This window comes from Pezoporus wallicus, unplaced genomic scaffold, assembly GCF_028554395.1.
Source record: "Pezoporus wallicus isolate ANWC-B61680 ecotype Strahan unplaced genomic scaffold, APGP_CSIRO_Pwel_v1 contig_6807, whole genome shotgun sequence".
NCBI lineage: Eukaryota > Metazoa > Chordata > Aves > Psittaciformes > Psittacidae > Pezoporus > Pezoporus wallicus.
The window spans coordinates 640004-657500 of record NW_026636431.1 but is presented as its reverse complement, the minus strand read 5'-3'; the positions used below and the strand labels follow the sequence as shown (position 1 = coordinate 657500).

Below are 17497 nucleotides of genomic sequence, written 5' to 3'. Positions count from 1 at the left end.
TTTGAGCAGCAGTGTGGTGCTTTAAAAGGACCAGGTATGGGGGTCCTTCCTAGTACTGGGCAGATGGACCACTACTACTCAGTTTTATGCTGCCTCATTTACTTAGTGTTTTGCAATCCTTAATGTGCACAGCTGGCAGCTGAATGCAGGTTTGATACTAACAGTTTAGACATCTTTAGATGTAGCAGATGGAAAATTTTACACAAATAAAGTAGGAGAAAGTGTGCAATTAGGTTTTTATCTGCAGTTACATGATGCATCCTGTGCTTTCGTTTAGAGCATCACCTTGGTGGGTGGTCATCATCTTTCCTTGCACCAAAGCTGTACCTTCTTGACACCACACTTGATGTTGGATGCCTGCCCAAACACCAAACTTCTGTTATTGTTGAGTGTGAAGGAAATAAGAAATGCAACAATCAGCAAAAGACAAAGGCAGACCAGCAGTGCGATTCCAGCAGCCCAGTACATTATGGTTACATTCCATGTGAGTTAAGTCACTATGGTAAAAGCCTTGGCAGAATTTTTTTTCAATAGTTTATTCATGATGTTCATTATTATGAGCTGTAAGGACTATGAGAATTTCATTTTTTAAATGTCTTATGGAATGTATCACTTTCTTAGATCTTGTAGACATGCTGTGGAAACCATAACATAAAATATGAGTTACTTACAATAACTAATTTTAATCCCATCTGCTAAGTATGACAACATTAGCATTTCCACTTAATTAAAAACACCCTTAAAGCAGCAATGTTTTAATCACTCCATTTTATTTACTCTCCTCCAGTGTCACTTATAATTGTAACTTTTTATTTTTTAATAATGAGGGATTTTTTTTTCTCTGTGCATCACACAAAAAAGTGCTGTCGATAATTAGCAGTCTTCTGTTATTACTAGACTCAGGTGTCACAACTGTGTCTCATCCTCATTACAGTAAAAAATTTCACCTATCAGATTCATTATTGCTAGATAATGCGGCTGAGAGCCTTAGCAGGCCCTCCAGAAAAGTAATTCAGCCAAGCAAAATTATCAGCTAATTATATTTAGAATCAAAAGCCAACAACTATTTGCAGATAAATTGTATGAATTGAAGTGAATAGACCTGAATATTAAGATTCATAGATTTAGCAGATGATTTGTTAATTGGAATAAAAAGGCCATTTACTAGCCATTTTAACAATAGATCAATCGGAACTCTATTTATTATTTAACTAGTAGTGCTTAAGGATTGAAATAAAGAATAATTGTATTATTGTTATGATATGATATACTTCTCTAGAAAAGGACAGAAATGTGTGGAAATTGCAAAGCTTCCCTGTCAGTCCTCAGACTGAAGCCTCTGTCTGCATGTGCTCTGCCCTGGTTGCTTTGATCTATAGGTCTTGGCATCTGAAAGTTGTACAGATTATAGTAATACTTACTACACGATAGCAAGGACCTGTCGGAAAATGCATGTAAACTTTGTGGCGGAAAGGTAGAAAATGATTATGCAAATACAATCATTTGCAAATGAAAGAATTCCAAATTTTAACTTTTATCCAGCAAACTACAGAGGCATTAAATTCTGATTCTGATTTTACTAATTCATGATCCCGATAGAGGTTTTTATGAGGGGAGATTGCATACTCAAATGATGACTCAGATTGCATCTTGGCCTGCAGTTTTGTTTTAGGGAGCTATCCTTTTCTTTTCTTTTTTTTTTTTTCCATGCAGACGATATGTCTGAAAAGCAAATATTTTAACATAACTTAGTGATCTGAGCTATTACTGAAATGTCCACAGTTTCACTCTTTTTTTTCTCCTAGATTGAAGAAAACTTTAAAAATCTATTTGCTTTGACATATGACACAATATTTAAAAACTGAAATCATCAATTAAATCACACATCAGAAACATTTCCCTTTGGTAAAAAATATAGTGCTAGACGATGTACACTTTGAAATTGTTGTTAATGTTTAAAATGCAATCTGAAGTGCATATGTTATTTAAAAAAAAAATACAAATTTTAAAAGTTTATGAAAAAAAACACCAGCAATCATTGCTTAGCAAGAGCATTTGCAGAGAAATGTGTATCTTTGAGGTTTGTTCATGCATAGTTTTCTAGCACGAAAGCTGAATATGTTATTCTTTATTTTGGGTTTTTTTTTCTGGTTAAAACTGAGCAGATCTAAAGGAAACAGAGTTCCTTCTGGGTGCCCATAATAAAGTGCCAAATCCAATATGCACATAAAGTGGCGAAAGCCTTTTGGATTGTCACTGAAAATAGAAAAGGTGAATGTTGACAAGATTTCAGATTTTTTTTTTTAAAATAGGGAAACTGAAGTTAAAAATAAAGCCCTCGTATGGTCAACATGTTGGAGGAGATTCAAAGACTCTCATAAAATAAACATATTTTAAGAAGTGTTTTGAATTTCACTGTGTAATTTCTGGCCAACAGAAATTACAGTTGTATCTTTGGAGGGACATTATGTCAGATCAATGGTCATTATGCAAAAAAAAAGCAAACCGAAAAGTTGATGCCTTAACCCATATTCAGCTATTAAAATGCAGACATGAAGAGGATAGCTTTTCTTCGGATTTTCTACTAGAAAACTTTGCACCACTGTGATACAATAATAAAATATTTGGATTTGATGTTACAGAAGATATGTAAATTGTTCCATGAAAAAACACAAGTACAAAACATTGCACGCTTTGGCAAAGGAATCTCATCAGTAGTTATTAGAAAATACAACAGTTTATGTCCTGAAAAATAAAGGAAATTATCTGAAGCATGTGCATAAGCTAAAATATCTCAGCCTGAAGCATGCTGTAAGTTGTTCCTAGGCTATATTTAACTGTAACCTTTGGAGTCTCAAAGTCTGAGGAGAGTATCTGTTCTGTCAGGTAACGGTGATGGCATGCATCTGTGTATACATCCACGTATCTCCAAACATGTGCATGTATGCCCTTGTTTTTCTGCAGCGTTATTAAGAAAAGCCGTCCATACTTCACCATGTTGTTACATGTGTCTGTCTGCTGATTATAAAATGTGTTAAACAGTATTTAAAAAACAAAAAAATGCAGAGCTGCGCTTTGATTTATTCAGCGAACAAAACATATGCTCGCTGTTCTGTTCTGTGTAATTCATATGATCAATAAAATTTTCTTTAAAAAGAGCAACTTTGGCATTTAGAAAGATTATGCTGCTGAAGGAAAAATGCTTCATTCTTGCTATATGTGGTCAACCTCAAAGCTCTTGCACCAAAATAAGTTTTTGTCTCACTAATGTCTATTTTTATGTATTTATTGTTTCTGATCTTCAGGGTTGAAGCTGTATATTGTGGCTGTTATCCACTGTGTCCCAAAGCCTTGGTGTACCCAGAGATATTTCCAGGTAGCTGCTTTGTTGCATATTCTTTTTGCTGAAATTTAACAACGTGATTCATGCTAAAATACAGAGTTTGAGACTAAACTTGTGCAAAAGCAATTGTTTATTTGGCAAGCCAACATGTTAGTGTTAAGGAAAATTTTATGTGTTTTAATACATTAGACGAAGTTTATATTTGCCATCTGTTCTTTTAAGATAACACAAAAGCAAGTTTTGAAATAGCATTCTTCATTGTTAGCATACACAACCCATAATGATAGATTTTTGTTAAAAGGTCAGTGATGCTGCAATGGTTTGCAGATTTTTTTGATACACCAAAAAAAAAAAAAAAACACAGCAAAAACCCACCAGACCAGCAAGGCCTGAAAATCACACCAAATTATTTAAACAATTTAATACTTAATAGCATGCAACTGTGATACAGGATGCGCACTAATGTAGTACCAGTTCTTTGAAAAATCTCATCACTAAATGTATCACATATGCATTGTGTTACATTAGAATAATGTATTTTAATCACCCAAAGGAGATGTCTAAACAGCACAACTACACAGTCTTATTTAGCATTAAACATCCTTGTGAGCTGAGGTAACCTTATAAAATCATGCTTAAATAATGTAAAACACGAGGCAGCACAGAGCAATATGCATTTTTAATTAGTAAAGTGACTAATATCGAGTGTGTGCTTTGAGGTTTTTGTTTCATTAAAAATGTATCTGTTTTTCCTGCAGCTGAATATCTGTATTCTACACCTGAACAGCTTTTTAAAAGGCTTCAGAATTTCTGCAAGAGACCCGATATTGTGAGGAAACATCTTTATAAGGTAGTTGTTCAGAATAGTTTTAGATGGTATAATGCCATATTGAAGTGCAAAAGAAAAAAAAGCCCTTAAAAAAACAACATTTAATTAACATACTAATGTTTAAAGGAAACATGCTAGGGAGGGATATTAGTCGTTACACTAACAAGGATTAATTAAAATAGATGCCAGTTGTATTAACCTAGGTCTTATGAAATACATGCACTTATTGCATGCTACATGCTTTTTTTTTAATTTATTGTTTTCTAAAATGACTGTCCTTTACATTTGCACCCAAGAGGCTTATAAAAATGAACCTGGATTAATGCAACTCATTAGTTTAAAAGGAAAATAAAAGAAAGATCCCACAATTATACTAATGAGTATAAGCCTATCTTCCTATCCTAATTTAATCTTCAGTCCTCAAAAAATACAGGTAACAGGTATCAGGTAAGATTTCTCTGCCTTTTGGAATTATTTGAATTATTTTCATAATTACAGTTATTCTTTGTTTTTATGTTGAACATAAAAAAAACTATCGGAAGCATAATGTACTGGTATTTATCATGTCCTATTCTTTGCAGTTATTTATGAAAAGAAAGTACAGCTTCAGTAGCAGACTCTCCATTCAACTTTTGATCTAGTGTTCAATGCTAGATCCACTTTTCACATTTTTAAGTAGTGTATTTATGCTGCTAGGAGTCACACTTTAAAAAAAAAATAATTAACAATCATAGGTGAAGCGGTAAATTCTGGCAATGAAGAGCTATTATTATATGACGCTGCTTTTATAAAAATAACTGCTATTAACTTTCTTCATGCTGATATGTAAATTTGCAGCATTTTGTGACTTTTACAGTCTGGGCAGGTTGGATACACATTACCCCACATGATGAAGGTGTTTCAGGTTGTAAAAAAGCCGAATTCAGCTGAAAGTCCTTAAAGGTTTGGGAATGCTTAGAAATACTCCGCATGTTGCCTGTGGAATACAAATGTGGTCTTTTTAGTGTTCCCTGTATGTCACTGCCCAGGCCTACTGTTAATGAGCACATGGAGTAATCTTCTTAATTTGGAGGCTTATGCTGCCGACAGACCTAACCTCCTCTCTCCACCTTCCTCCCTCTGGAGACCAGAAAGTTTGGGTCTTGCTGTGTGTCGTCCTCCTCTCTACTCCTTCCCGCACACATGGAGCAGGAGGAGTAAGGGTTTAGCCCATGCCTGACTATATTTGTGACCTAAAAATAGACATTTACATAATGATACATCAAAGATGATGTTGTTTCTGCAGGAAACAGTTAAACTTCAGGAAAAAAAGAGAGAACCAAAAATGCAATTTAACACCCAATTTCAAGCTCATTATCTTTCATTGTCTATTAACTTGGCAATGGTTCAGAAGGTAGCTCATAATAGTTTAAAATGCTGACTGAACACTTCCAGTGTTCAGCATTACTTCTTGAGTCAATAGTATTGTATAGTGATACATGGTGGCTTCAAATGGAGAACAGTCCTTAGATGTTTACCTTGGCATTTCTCATTGCTTCAAGCTCAGCTAGTAGTTGTGTGCACATGGGTCTGCTCACTGCATGTGGATCCCTGGCTCTGAAACAGCCAAGGTGCACTGAAAGTGGAAATAACAGTGGAGCAAATGATAATATAAAATAGTATGAGTTTAAAATATGTGCACAAGACTTGTAAGCAAAATGTAAGCAAAAAAAAACAACCCTTGAGATGATTTGCAAGCAGAAGCTTGAGGTTTTTATCTTGCCCCATGCATATGGCCTTGTGCACTATTAACAGCGCAGCCCTGTTCCCGAGTGTTTGAACTGAATGTCTGCAAAAGGTAGCAATTACGTTGAATGGAGGATCGTTTTAAAATGAGTAAAGCAGGGCCTAATCCAGAACCTGTGAGCACCAGCGAAAAGATCCTGTTGTCTTTAATAGGCTTTGGATCAGCTCAGAGAATACGCTTAGAGTTGTCTTTTTTGTACCTACACCCACGTACGCAAAGTCTTCGTTTTGCGATGAAACTGCGCAAAACCGCCTAGAATGACGCTCACTCAGATATGTGCTGTTAATGTCATTATAGTTGGAACGACGTTGCTTCATAGGAAGCTGAAAAGAATGAAATCATGAAGAGTACACAGCACTTCCACTGCATTTTCACCTTTTTTAGATCAGTATAATATTATATATACATTATCGTAGAATAGAAAAGAGACCCCAGTACAGTAGTACGTACTAACTAGCTACTTTTCTTTCAGAAACCTTCCTGACATACTCGTTTCTTGAAGTTCATAAAGTATCTGTGAAGTCTTGAGAGCAAAATGCTTTAAAAGCAAATTGTGCTTTTCTCTACTGACTGGGGATTCTGCTTCATAGATTGGGAAGTAATCATCATCAGAAGTACTTTGGCTTATCCTTTTACATATTGTTGGGGTTTTATTACGAAGGATATCCATAATAATTAGACAGTGGTCTAATTAAACAAGCAGTTTATTCCTTCAGTTGTCTTCAGTGACTGTGCTGACAGAGTTAGGGGCAAAAGGGAGATAAATGACAAGAAGGATAGTCAGTTCAGGGAGGCGGACACAGAAAATATCCCTGTGAAAATGCACAGACCAAGATATTAAACCATAATGTCTTACTTTGATGGAGCAGATTCATGCTGGCAGACTTTTAAAAATGTCCATAATATGAGCACCTATGAAAACCTTTTGAAATGATGTATTACTCACCCTGTGTATTCTCAGAGCTCCAGCGCTGGCTCATTTGCATTTTGATGTTGCCTTCTACCAGTTATTAGCAGAAGATTGAGATGAGTGGAAAACAAACCTTATTTGTTATCAATTATTTGTTCTGTTCCAGTTTTATGGAATCAGATATTTCTCTCCTGTTCTGGATATTTGCAGTTGCCAAAATGCCAGAATTAAGCAAGGAACAACAGGGCATCAGTTTCCCATGGAGTACACTGTAGGACCTGTCACAGTTTGCAAGCTCCCTATCTAATAAATTTAAAATTAAAAAAAAAAAAAAAAGGGCAAAACATTTGTTTCTGCATTATTTTCTTTAAGTTTACCTTTCAGTTCCCTCACTTCAGTTTCTTAATTTAAAACAGCATGTATAAAGAGTATACAGTGGAAAGGGACAAGAAGAGTTGCCAAAAGCCAGGCATGGAAGGAGCTGACAACTTTAAATAATCTCTCCCAGCCCTCCCAGCTGAATGAGTACGGGTTGACATGCTGTCAGCTTCAGTTCCTACAGAAAAATCCTACTCTCACTCATACTTGTTCAACGGAGAAAAGAATTTGGCCCACTTTCTGACATTCATCTTCTCATTTCCATCACACTGCAGAAGCTCACCTGCCTATGAAAAGACACATGGCGTGATTTTTTTTTTCTTTCTTACACCACTGTAGAAGGAAGTCTGCTGAATTCAAAGAGATTAAACTGCTGTAAAATCAAATTAAGATCCCGGTTAGACTGTAGACATCTGAATTGTTTCCAGTCTCAGGATTTGGATGTGTAGGGCAGTTCTAACAAAACTTTTTTTTTTTTACCTCTCTTTTTGCTGGGATTTGAGATAAAGCAGTATCTCTCTACATATTCAGGAAAATATGTAGAAAGGAAAACTGCTCCTGGTGCAGCTTTAATATTAAGGCATAGCTAGGAAATCAGCAGGAGACAATCTCAGCCTAAGGACACATGAGGATGCAGGGGAGCTTCATGCCAGATGTCCCGTTGGCCCCTCAGCCCTGTTACAAAGAGCAGTAGCCATTCATAGTTCTTGTACAGGCCATGTAAGAGGGGGAGCAATGCCTCTGCCTTTATCCTTACCCATTCCCCTGAAAAACTCCAGGAGAAATTGTTTTTTAATAAAGATGCTCTGGATCACTGTGCCATGTGTTTAATACTGTGGTTTTGATATTTGTGATATTTGAGAGAAGGCTGACACAGGTAAAATTAGGTCTTTTAGAGTTAGAGACTGGTCCTAACCCTGAACATGGAGATTTTATCATCTTTCATAACCTTTTAGTATTAAGTACATAAAACCTAATAAGCTGTACATAATAGTTCTCCGTTTGACATTCAGGCTCTTGGAAACTCCAGATCTTGTCTTTCACATCTTCCTATACCAAAGCAGTTCATCATATTTTTGCAGACAGCACTAAAAGCATTTCCTTCAATTAGCTCAGAGTTTCCCACCTTCAGTTGCGTTGAGCATCTTCTGTCTTCTTGTTCTGGAGTCAGTTGCCTGGAAGCAGAAGCTTCCCATCCATTTTTTCTATACCATTCATTATTTTATAAACGTTTGTCAAACACTTAGAATCCCCTGGTCTTTTCAGTCTCTCCTTGTGAATGCTATTCCATGTTTAAGCTCTAATCATTCAAGCTGGTTTGATGCTTGAGAGCTGGTTTTGTGCTGGTGTGATCATTGCTTTACAGAGTATTCTAGGCCATGCCATCAGTTTATGTTATGTGCTGTACTCTGATAATTTTCAACCTGTTCCTGATGGAGCCAAACCTACTGTTTACTTTTTAATGGTGAATGTATATTGAACAGATGTTTGCTTACAGTGTTCTCCAGATCTTTTGTCCTGAGCTGATAAAGTTAATTTAGAGCTTTATAGGATATGCAAATAGTACAAGTATTTCCATCCATCCTGCTGGCTTTCTGCTCATCAGCAGAGCATGATTGCAGATTAAAAGGATGGCATTGTGTCAAATCTGTGCTTCTACCTGCCTAGCATTAGACGCTGGTCAGAAGGAGGTTAGAAGCACAAGTGGGAAACTTGTATTTGCCTCTTGAGATGCTCGGTTCCCAGTAAGCATAATTTAAAGTGGTTTCAGAGATGGTCTAGATCTGCTTCTCAGAGCCTGAATGGAAAGGTTATCATAGCCTAGGAACTCTGGAGTGCAGCATGCTGTGTCCATGCTTTCACATCTCTGTCTCAGTGCTTAGGCATGGGATCCTAAGTAAAATGTATGTAACATAAGGATTTCTTATGTGAAAGAAAATTTTGGTTACTTATTTAGAATATAAAATCATAGACTAATTAAGGAAGTCTGGAGGTCATCTGGTTAGCCTTTGCTGAAAGCAGGGCCAGCTTCCAAGTAGGATCTAACTTCAAATTTGGATTAAGTTGTTCAGGGTCGCATCCAGGTTAGACTTGCCATTTTTCATTCCCATATGTATGGCTGATATAGGTGAAACCCAGCTAGCCTAGGAGGTTTGCACAGGTCGGAAGACCTGCTGGACTGTGGGACACGGTAAGTATTTTGGGCAACCTTAGGTCTTTAAGCAGCGTATAGGTCTGGAAGCAGCCATGATAGAGAGAGGTCTGCTAACTAATGTGAATCATCACTGTGGAAGAAATGAGCTACTAGGTGGGCTGCTGAAATCACCTGCTAGGTTATTCTAGGATCCAGCCATTCATCTATAGGTACAATATATGTGTATGTATACATATATGTAAGTATGCATATATATATCTATGTGGCCTGCACCCGACCTTCTCCCAGGGCTTGCCTTGCTCTTGGCTCTCTGAGGTTTGTGTCTACAAGATTTCAGTTCTCTGAAGATGTTGGTCTGTAGCTGGCTGTACTTGTAAAGCAGACATTAAAAAAAAGCATTCATTAAATAGCAGTTACGGACCCATCTTTCAGCATAAACACCAGGACTTTGAACTTCTTATTATAACAGTATTAGATAGCTTCCAATTTAGTTTTAGAAAGTAAATTAAAACTGGCAGATGAACCACAGCCACTGCAAAATGATAGGTGGAAAAACTGATCAAAGGAAATAGGATTGACTTTGAAAGAAAAGTTGCAAAAAGCATGAAAACTTAGGTTTTCAATATATTTTATTCAAATTACCTTGAGAAAGGAAGCTTGAAACTGTTTTCCTACTGCTGTACTTTGTCAGTGTGCTCTGAACCAACTGTGCAAGGCACCCACCAACTTATCTTGTGTAGCCTCGCATCCAACATTTGATGATTTTTGTTTAAAGACAGAAAGAATGAAATGAGTTTTAAAACACCAGCATAAGAAACTGCAGAACAGACCAGTTTATTTAGGGAAATACCATTACTCTACCAAGGAGTATTATATAGCTCTGACTTGGGCCTCACAGTGTACAAGGCCTCACAATTCATGTAAACCAGTGCTGTCTTTTGATGGTGGTTTCCAAAGGTGCTTGGATTTTGAAAGTTGAGCTCCAAAAATAATTACTACAACCTTGATTTCTTTCTTTCTACCTTGATTTCTCCCCAGTATTCACTTACAGAGGGAAGGATTTGAGTCGTAGAGTAAAGCTGACCCAATAAAATTGGCTCTGTAAATCACTCTGCGTTCTTGCCTGCCAATTTCAGGTTTTGTGCTGAATAATAGTCTCTAATTCTTAATTTTGTTAAAGTAATTTTTTAAAAAGTGCATAAAATTTCTGCCAAATCAGTACTTTCTGCTTGAACTCCAGCAGTTCTGAAACAATAGATCTGAATGGATGACCAGTCCTTACGAAATTCTAAAGGTTAATTCTGTAGTCTAATGATGGCAGAATAGATGATAGTTGCTTATGTTTAGGACCTTAGGACACAAGATACAATCAAGTTGATTATTTCATAAAAGACACTGTAGTGCTACTGACATATTATTATTATGCTGCCTGTTCTTCATGGGGAGATCTGACTTTATGTGAAAACTTTGCTTCTCTTGATCTCTCCGTACTTAGGAACTGTTGACTGAATCACTGTTCCTTAAAACATGGAAAATGCCCAGACTTTTGCAGACTTCCCAAAAAATGGAGTTGAATTTGTTCGCTCCAAGGTAACTTTAAAATAAATCCCAGTAGCAAGACTGATGATGATCAAGCAGGAGAATTAGGCCCTCACTGCTGGTGGTTTGTGGTTTTGCAGTGTCTGAGGGTGAGAGGGGTAGGTGAGTCCCCTCAGGTGTCCAGTCCTTGGTGCATCTGCTGAGACCACCAGTAAGGCAAATGGATGTCTGATGGTGCTCATCCAGGAGCAAATAACCTGGGGCTGCTGACCTGTCTTTACCTGTCTTTAAAAAAAAAAGCTGAATTCACCCCCATTTCCAAATAATGCCGCTTAAGTGTTCTCTGACCAACTTGCTTCCACCCCTCCTGAAATTCTGGGTGCTGCAGAGGATTTCAGCACAGAGCTGCACTCCTTCCCACATGAGAGATGTCCCTTTTGTGTCCCAGCATCTAATGCGGCTTCGTGCACTTCTCTCTTCTGCTTCCTTGTAGGGCGAGACGGCTGGGTTTTCTTGGGCAGCGCTCGGCAGTAAATTCAGGTCTCTGCTCACAGCAGAACCGAGGGAAGATTTGTGACAGATGGGGCTAAGTCACAAACTTGCAGCCTCAGGCAGAATTGTGGAAGTTTCCAGAGTGTGCCCATATTTACCTGATCAGAGAGAAAAGAAAATCTGCAGAGGAAGCCGAGCCTGGCTGCTTGTCATAGCTGACACAGAGCCATCTGCCACAAACCTGTGGCGGCTTCAGATCTCCAATCCCTGCCACCACCCCAGCTCAAATTAAATACAGATTCTTAGAGATGTTATGATGGTTACACATGTCCTCGGCATCACATGCAGGAGACTGTTCAAAAAAAATATGTGGCCTGTTGTGTAACCGCACTCATGTATCCCATATGTGGTGCCACATTGAATTTCCGGTTGAATCTGTTTTTATCCTTTGTACTGGATGACATGGTGCCTGAATTCTTTCTTTTTGCCGACACGATGGCAGCCAAGCTGCAGCTTCAAACGCTCACACTTGGCTGAGTTTCTACCTAGGTTGCCAGGTTATCATTGGAGCCTTATTGTGTCCTCAAAGGGCCACAGGGCCTGAAAGGAGGATCCGAATGCTGCTGGGCTAATTGGGCAGCCATGTCCGGGTTGTTTGGAGGCAAAGGGATGCTTTAGCACTCTTTTTTTTTTTTTTTTTTCTTTTCTCTGTATTTTTTTTTTTTCCAAATTAATGGCTCTCTGGCACAGGGGTTTTTAAGTGAAGGTATTAATAAGGGGTCTGGCAGGTAATCCCATGATTCATGGAGTTACATTTGCATTTAATTAATCTTAAAGAAAGCTGAAAGATAAACAGCTGTAATTCAGACTAGCATGGGAAATATGCTACATGGTGCCATCTATCCGATTAAATGAAAGCCAAGACACTTGTTTTATTTCTCTCAAGGATGGAGAACAAACAGATAACAATCAAAATACTTCCAATAAAAACCAGTAGTTTAAATGTAATGGCAGTTCATCAAGAATCTTTGCATCCAGTTGCAAATACAGTCTTTTAAAGATAAATCACTTATGATTCCAGCAGTCAAGCTGGTATATTTGTTGATGTAAAATGTTTTGAAGATGTAGATTGTGCAATAAATTTTTAATAAAGTGCCCACTGCAATTTTTAATTAGCATATCTTATTCATGTATAAGTGTGTACATCTATCTGTATGTTTATCACTATGCATATCCTTGTGTCAGAGTCAATGAATGCAATTGTGTCTTTATCTGATGAAGTAGAATCTGTTTTGCAAGTGATAATAAAACGTTATGACAATACCAAGATTTTCAACTCTGCTCGGGGAAGAAGCAAGAAGGCGGCTCTTGTTAAAGCATTACATTGTGAAGGCTGGGAAGACATCTCTTTGTGGACAGGTATGGTTTCAGCTTCCCTCGTATCAGGCAGGGAGATGCCATCCAGGCATCCCATCAGGTCGTCACCCAGCAGTGGGCACCAGCATCTTTCCTTTGCCCGAGCACTGTCCACAGCAGGTGACAGGCATGAGTTGGCCCTTTCTGCACACATGCTGTCATGCCTTCTGATGCCATTAAGATGCTGAAATGTCCTTTTTCAGCACAAGAGAGTCTCTTCAAAATTACTCCATTAAACAATCAAAAAAAGGGAGATCCAGCAGTAAGTGTTGAAATATTTTCCTAGCATTGCAGAGTTGTCATTTTGCCTTAGTGATCTGTCTTGTACAATGGTTCCTCCTCATTTCTGCTCAGCCAAAACCCAGCTTGGCTCTAGGCATTTAACATGGTTGAGTAGAAGTGGTCTTCTCAAGACAGCATGCATAGGTGTGGTGGTCATTTTTGGTACAACCAACAGGACTGCCTTGCATTTTTACCAGACTGCCTCTCTCTTGCCAGAGTATATCATGAATGCTCATTGATGTTACCACACCTTGCACCAGCAAGAGCAATTTGGAGGTTTTTTGTGTCTTTACTGATTGGGAAACTGAGGCATGGTGCAATTAAAGCAAATCGGTTCAAGTTTCACGGTGGGTCATTCTCCAAACCAATAAAAAGGAAAAAGGAGATGCTGTAACTAGGGCTTGTGGTGTACAGACTGTATACACCACAGCTCTGTGGTTTTGAGCTGAAGACTCCTGCTGTCCTTTGCGCACACCCTGATAAGGCCCATGGCCAAAGGAGGTCTTGCCCAGCTCCTTGGTGAGGTGGGGCTCTGCCTGGCTTGACTGACTGATTGGTGATACTTGGTCTGGTAAGCAAGGGTTCATCTGGATGGAAAATTTTCCCTGCAAGTTACAAACCCTTGCAAATAATATTCTATAATAGGAAAGCTGCAAGAGCTTTAACTGCAGGTGGCAAATAGCAGTGCTGCTTTATCTTCTGGTATTCCTTTAGATTCTCAGCGAAGAATCGCAGCTGCTCTAGAGCAAGGGTGAAAATTTCCTTCCTGCTCTGAGTACCTTCAGGTTTGCCTGGCCTCTTTCAGGGTCCTCAGTTAGGAGGGTGATGTAGGTCTTCCAGGTAGCTGGAGGTGATACTTCCCCGAGGCAGCCTTCCTCCCACCAGCCCACTGTAGACTGAAACAACCTGAGGAAGTTTTGCCTCACAGTTTCTGAAGATCAAATGAGACAGCTGCTAGGCACTGCTTCATTTAAAGCCTTCACTTTGAAAGGTCAGACAGACAAATGAGGATCTCTGTCCTGTTGTTCCTACACACATGAGTAAGAAATGAATGTATAGACCTAATCTTACGAGTAAAATGAGAGATCTTGGCTTACTTTCATATTTGTTGATGTTTCACCTGCACTGACGCAGCAACTGCAGGTGCTTTGGTACAAGTTTTAGCACAGAGTGAAAGCCGAATGGGTTTTCCCAGCTCTTGCCAGACTCACCAGGCACCACTCTGATCAGACAGCTCCTTGCCTCCTGCTTCAGTAACAGGCCAGGCACCTAATCCTACAATCCTTTTGTTTTAGTATTCGAGATCACAGGAAACAAGGGTTTATTCCACATGAGGATTGTCTTTTCCCATATAATAGAAAAGAAAATCCTAAAATAACTAGGGAATTTTGTAGCAAAGCTTTCCAGCAGTCTCGGCCCCACTCTGCTTGTGCTGCAGGCACCACGAGGAGCCGTAGTACAGACCAGCTTCCATCCATGTTCACAGCATTGAGACCTCTGACTTGGCTCAAAGCTGTTCTGAATTAGGAGGCTAGATTTTTCTAATTGCATTTTTAAAGACCGAGCCAGCAGTTCATTAGAAATCATGGAGCAAATTCTGCTTCTCTATTACACCAATATAAATCTTGAATGAATTTATATCAGGATAACTGGGAGGGTAGAATGTACCTCCCATCTTGTTCCTCAGATTATTAAAAGTTAAAGGGCCTTGAAAATTAAATTCACCTTTCCCTGTTCAAGCTGTTTACTCTGGTTTTTATTCCAGTAAGGACAGTTGAAATGAATTAGCCAGTCTCATTTCTGTTCATAGTCACTTTTAAGTTTGTTTCTCATGTACTAGCCCAAGACTAGTTTGTGTGGAAAAGACCGGAGGGCATTTTCTTTCAAACAAATTGTTTTAATGGGAATAATTTCCTAGAGGATTATATTAAAACCTTTCCATGAATCCTTGATTTTGTGAAAAAATATTTTCCTTTTATATCTCCTTGATTTGGGGGACTTTGCAATTCTTTATTTGCAGATGTAAATGAGCACCTTAATGAAAGTCCTTGAGAATTTTACCTTCTAATAGGCTAACCCTTATTTAACTGAAATACTTTTAAAATTATTCGGGCTGCTAAGCGAGGCTTCATCTTGCAGGAAAATTTTGCCTGTGAGTTACAAACCCTTGCAAATAAGGTTTTAGAATAGAAGCACTGTCAGCGCTTTAATTGCAGGGTAATAAATAGCAATGCTGCATTATCTTCTGATATTTCTTTACATTCTTGGCGAATATACACAGCTGTTGCTGGAAACTGATAATCAAATGCTCTGTAACTGTGGAACAACTTATCGCCCACCCTCCGCAGGAGCAGTGAGCGCCGAACGGGAGGAGGCGGCGGGAAGCGGCCGCGGGAGAGCCGGGAAACGGTTCTCGGGGACGCGAGAATGCAGACATACGGGAACGCAAGGAAGCGGGAACGCAGGAATGTGGAATAGGGATGTGGGGCGCAGGGATGCGGGAGCGTAAGGAAGGGGAGCGCAGGGATGCGGGAGCTCAGGGAAGCGGGACGCAAGGAAGCGGTGCGCAGGGATGCAGAGAGCAGGGATGCAGAGCGCAGGGAAGTCGGAGGGCAGGAAAGTGGAGCGCAGGGATGCGGAGAGCAGGGTTGCAATAGCGCAGGGATGTGGATCGCGGAGAAGCGACGGCGACCGGGAAAGGCCGGGTCCAGCCCGGAGAGTTGTCCAAAGCGCATGTGATACAGGAAGATCGGGATATTGGCACCGAATATCTCACCCCGGGAAAGCTCGCTCCATCCCGGCCGCCGGGGAGAGGCTGAGGGGGTGGAGGTGGGGGCAGAGAAGGGATCCAGGTTTACACGGGGCCAGAGGCAGCTAAAGCAAAAATAATTTAAAAAATAGCAATATTAGTGCTAAAGGTGCAGCGGACGCTCCGGAGCCGGGCCCGATCAGCGTGGGGGCAGCCCCCGCTCAGCGCCTCTCCGCGCCTCTCCGTTCCGCGGGTGAGGGCAGAGGCTAGCTCCCTCCACGGCCCTCCGCACCGCTCAGCGGGGGACAGCGCCGGCCGCTGTCGGGGGAGGAGAGCTGCCCGGCAGTTTTTATTATCAACGCTATTGATAATAAAAATGTTATTTTGAAATAAGATTCTTTTGTAACATTTCTATCTACGGCCGGCAAAGACGCTACCCCTCCGCCCCCCCCCGCGGTGGCCTTCCCGCGGGTGCGGAGCTCCCCCAGTCCTGCACGCCTCCAGCTCCATCTCTTCCGGTTTGGGTGTCCGCGCTCAAAAGAAAACAAAACAAAACAAAACAAAAAACTAAAAAAAAAACAACCCTAAAACATCCCCAAACGAAAAATACCCCCAAAGCCCGACAGAAAATGCAGGCGTGAGAGCTAGGGTCTTAACCCTTGGCGTGTGGAAGCCAAAACAAGGAAATAGGTTGGAAAGGCATGTCTGTAAACAATGATAATTAGTCTTTTCAAAAATCATAACACTGATTAAAATCTCTGATTCATTATTTATTCATCACAGAACCTCTTTGCAGACCTGGGAATAGTGATTAAAACCTAAGTGCAGCTCAGTTATGTGCAGCTAGAGAGGCGCCTAAAAAGGGTTAAAATGGAAAGGAAAGAGGAAACCAGGCAAACAGAATTCTTCTTTTAAATACCAATACTTTCTTCTTCCCTTCCTGGCAGGAATACTCCTATTCCCCCAAATTTTGGTATTATGAAAATGTTTCTCATACTAAGTACAAGTGTTAGACTGGATCCAGTTGGTACTAAAATTGCAAACACACTTTCACTCAACAGAAAGGAACTTCTTTTAACTCCATAATAGCAGGTTACATAGTAAATGAACAACTGATGGTCAACTGGCCAATTATGGTATAAATATCCGTTGTTTACAGCGAGGTGTTAAATGAGCCTTTTGAGCACAAAGGATCAGACTGTCTAAGCTACAATTTGTGCTTCATCCCATTATGTCTCCCCTAAAAAGGCCCGTGCTGTTGTAGGTACTGTGCGCGCAGAACATATTTCTTTCTGTTGATTTTAGTTTGCTTTAATTCAATACACACTCTTGTTTACTTTTTAAAATTTAAATAAATGTCAGCATTGTATAATTTCTATGTTAACAAAGCAGTGAGCAAAATCCCTTGTATGTTTATAAAATATTATTGTTTAATTCACATAGTTTAGGAATTCCAAATGTTGAGAATAGGAAGGAGGCCAAATACCATCTGTTTATAACTATGATGCATCATCATATGTGTACTTTAAAAAAAGAAGAAGGAAAAAAGCTTGGTCAATCATGCCACTGTTCTATCTGTTAGGAATATGGTGAGGATTCAAAATCACTCTGGGAAATT

The 17497-nt window shown here is 39.5% G+C and overlaps 1 protein-coding gene across 11 annotated transcripts in view; it reads left to right on the top strand.

Annotated features, from left to right (window-relative positions):
• Nucleotides 1-17497, top strand: part of GTDC1 (glycosyltransferase like domain containing 1) — a 311499-nt gene that overhangs the window by 168389 nt on the left and 125613 nt on the right. For 3 of the 11 annotated variants that reach the window (XM_057400259.1, XM_057400256.1, XM_057400254.1), the window contains 3 exons: nt 3306-3376; nt 4102-4193; nt 11434-12759. In XM_057400259.1, the coding sequence (XP_057256242.1) occupies nt 3306-3376; nt 4102-4193; nt 11434-11517 (247 nt within the window). In that variant the 3' untranslated portion in view covers nt 11518-12759. Of the gene's footprint in view, nt 1-277; nt 485-2165; nt 2272-3305; nt 3377-4101; nt 4194-7034; nt 7205-11433; nt 12760-17497 lie in introns of those variants that run through there. The other 8 variants (XM_057400253.1, XM_057400258.1, XM_057400252.1 and 5 more) reach the window with 5 other exon arrangements.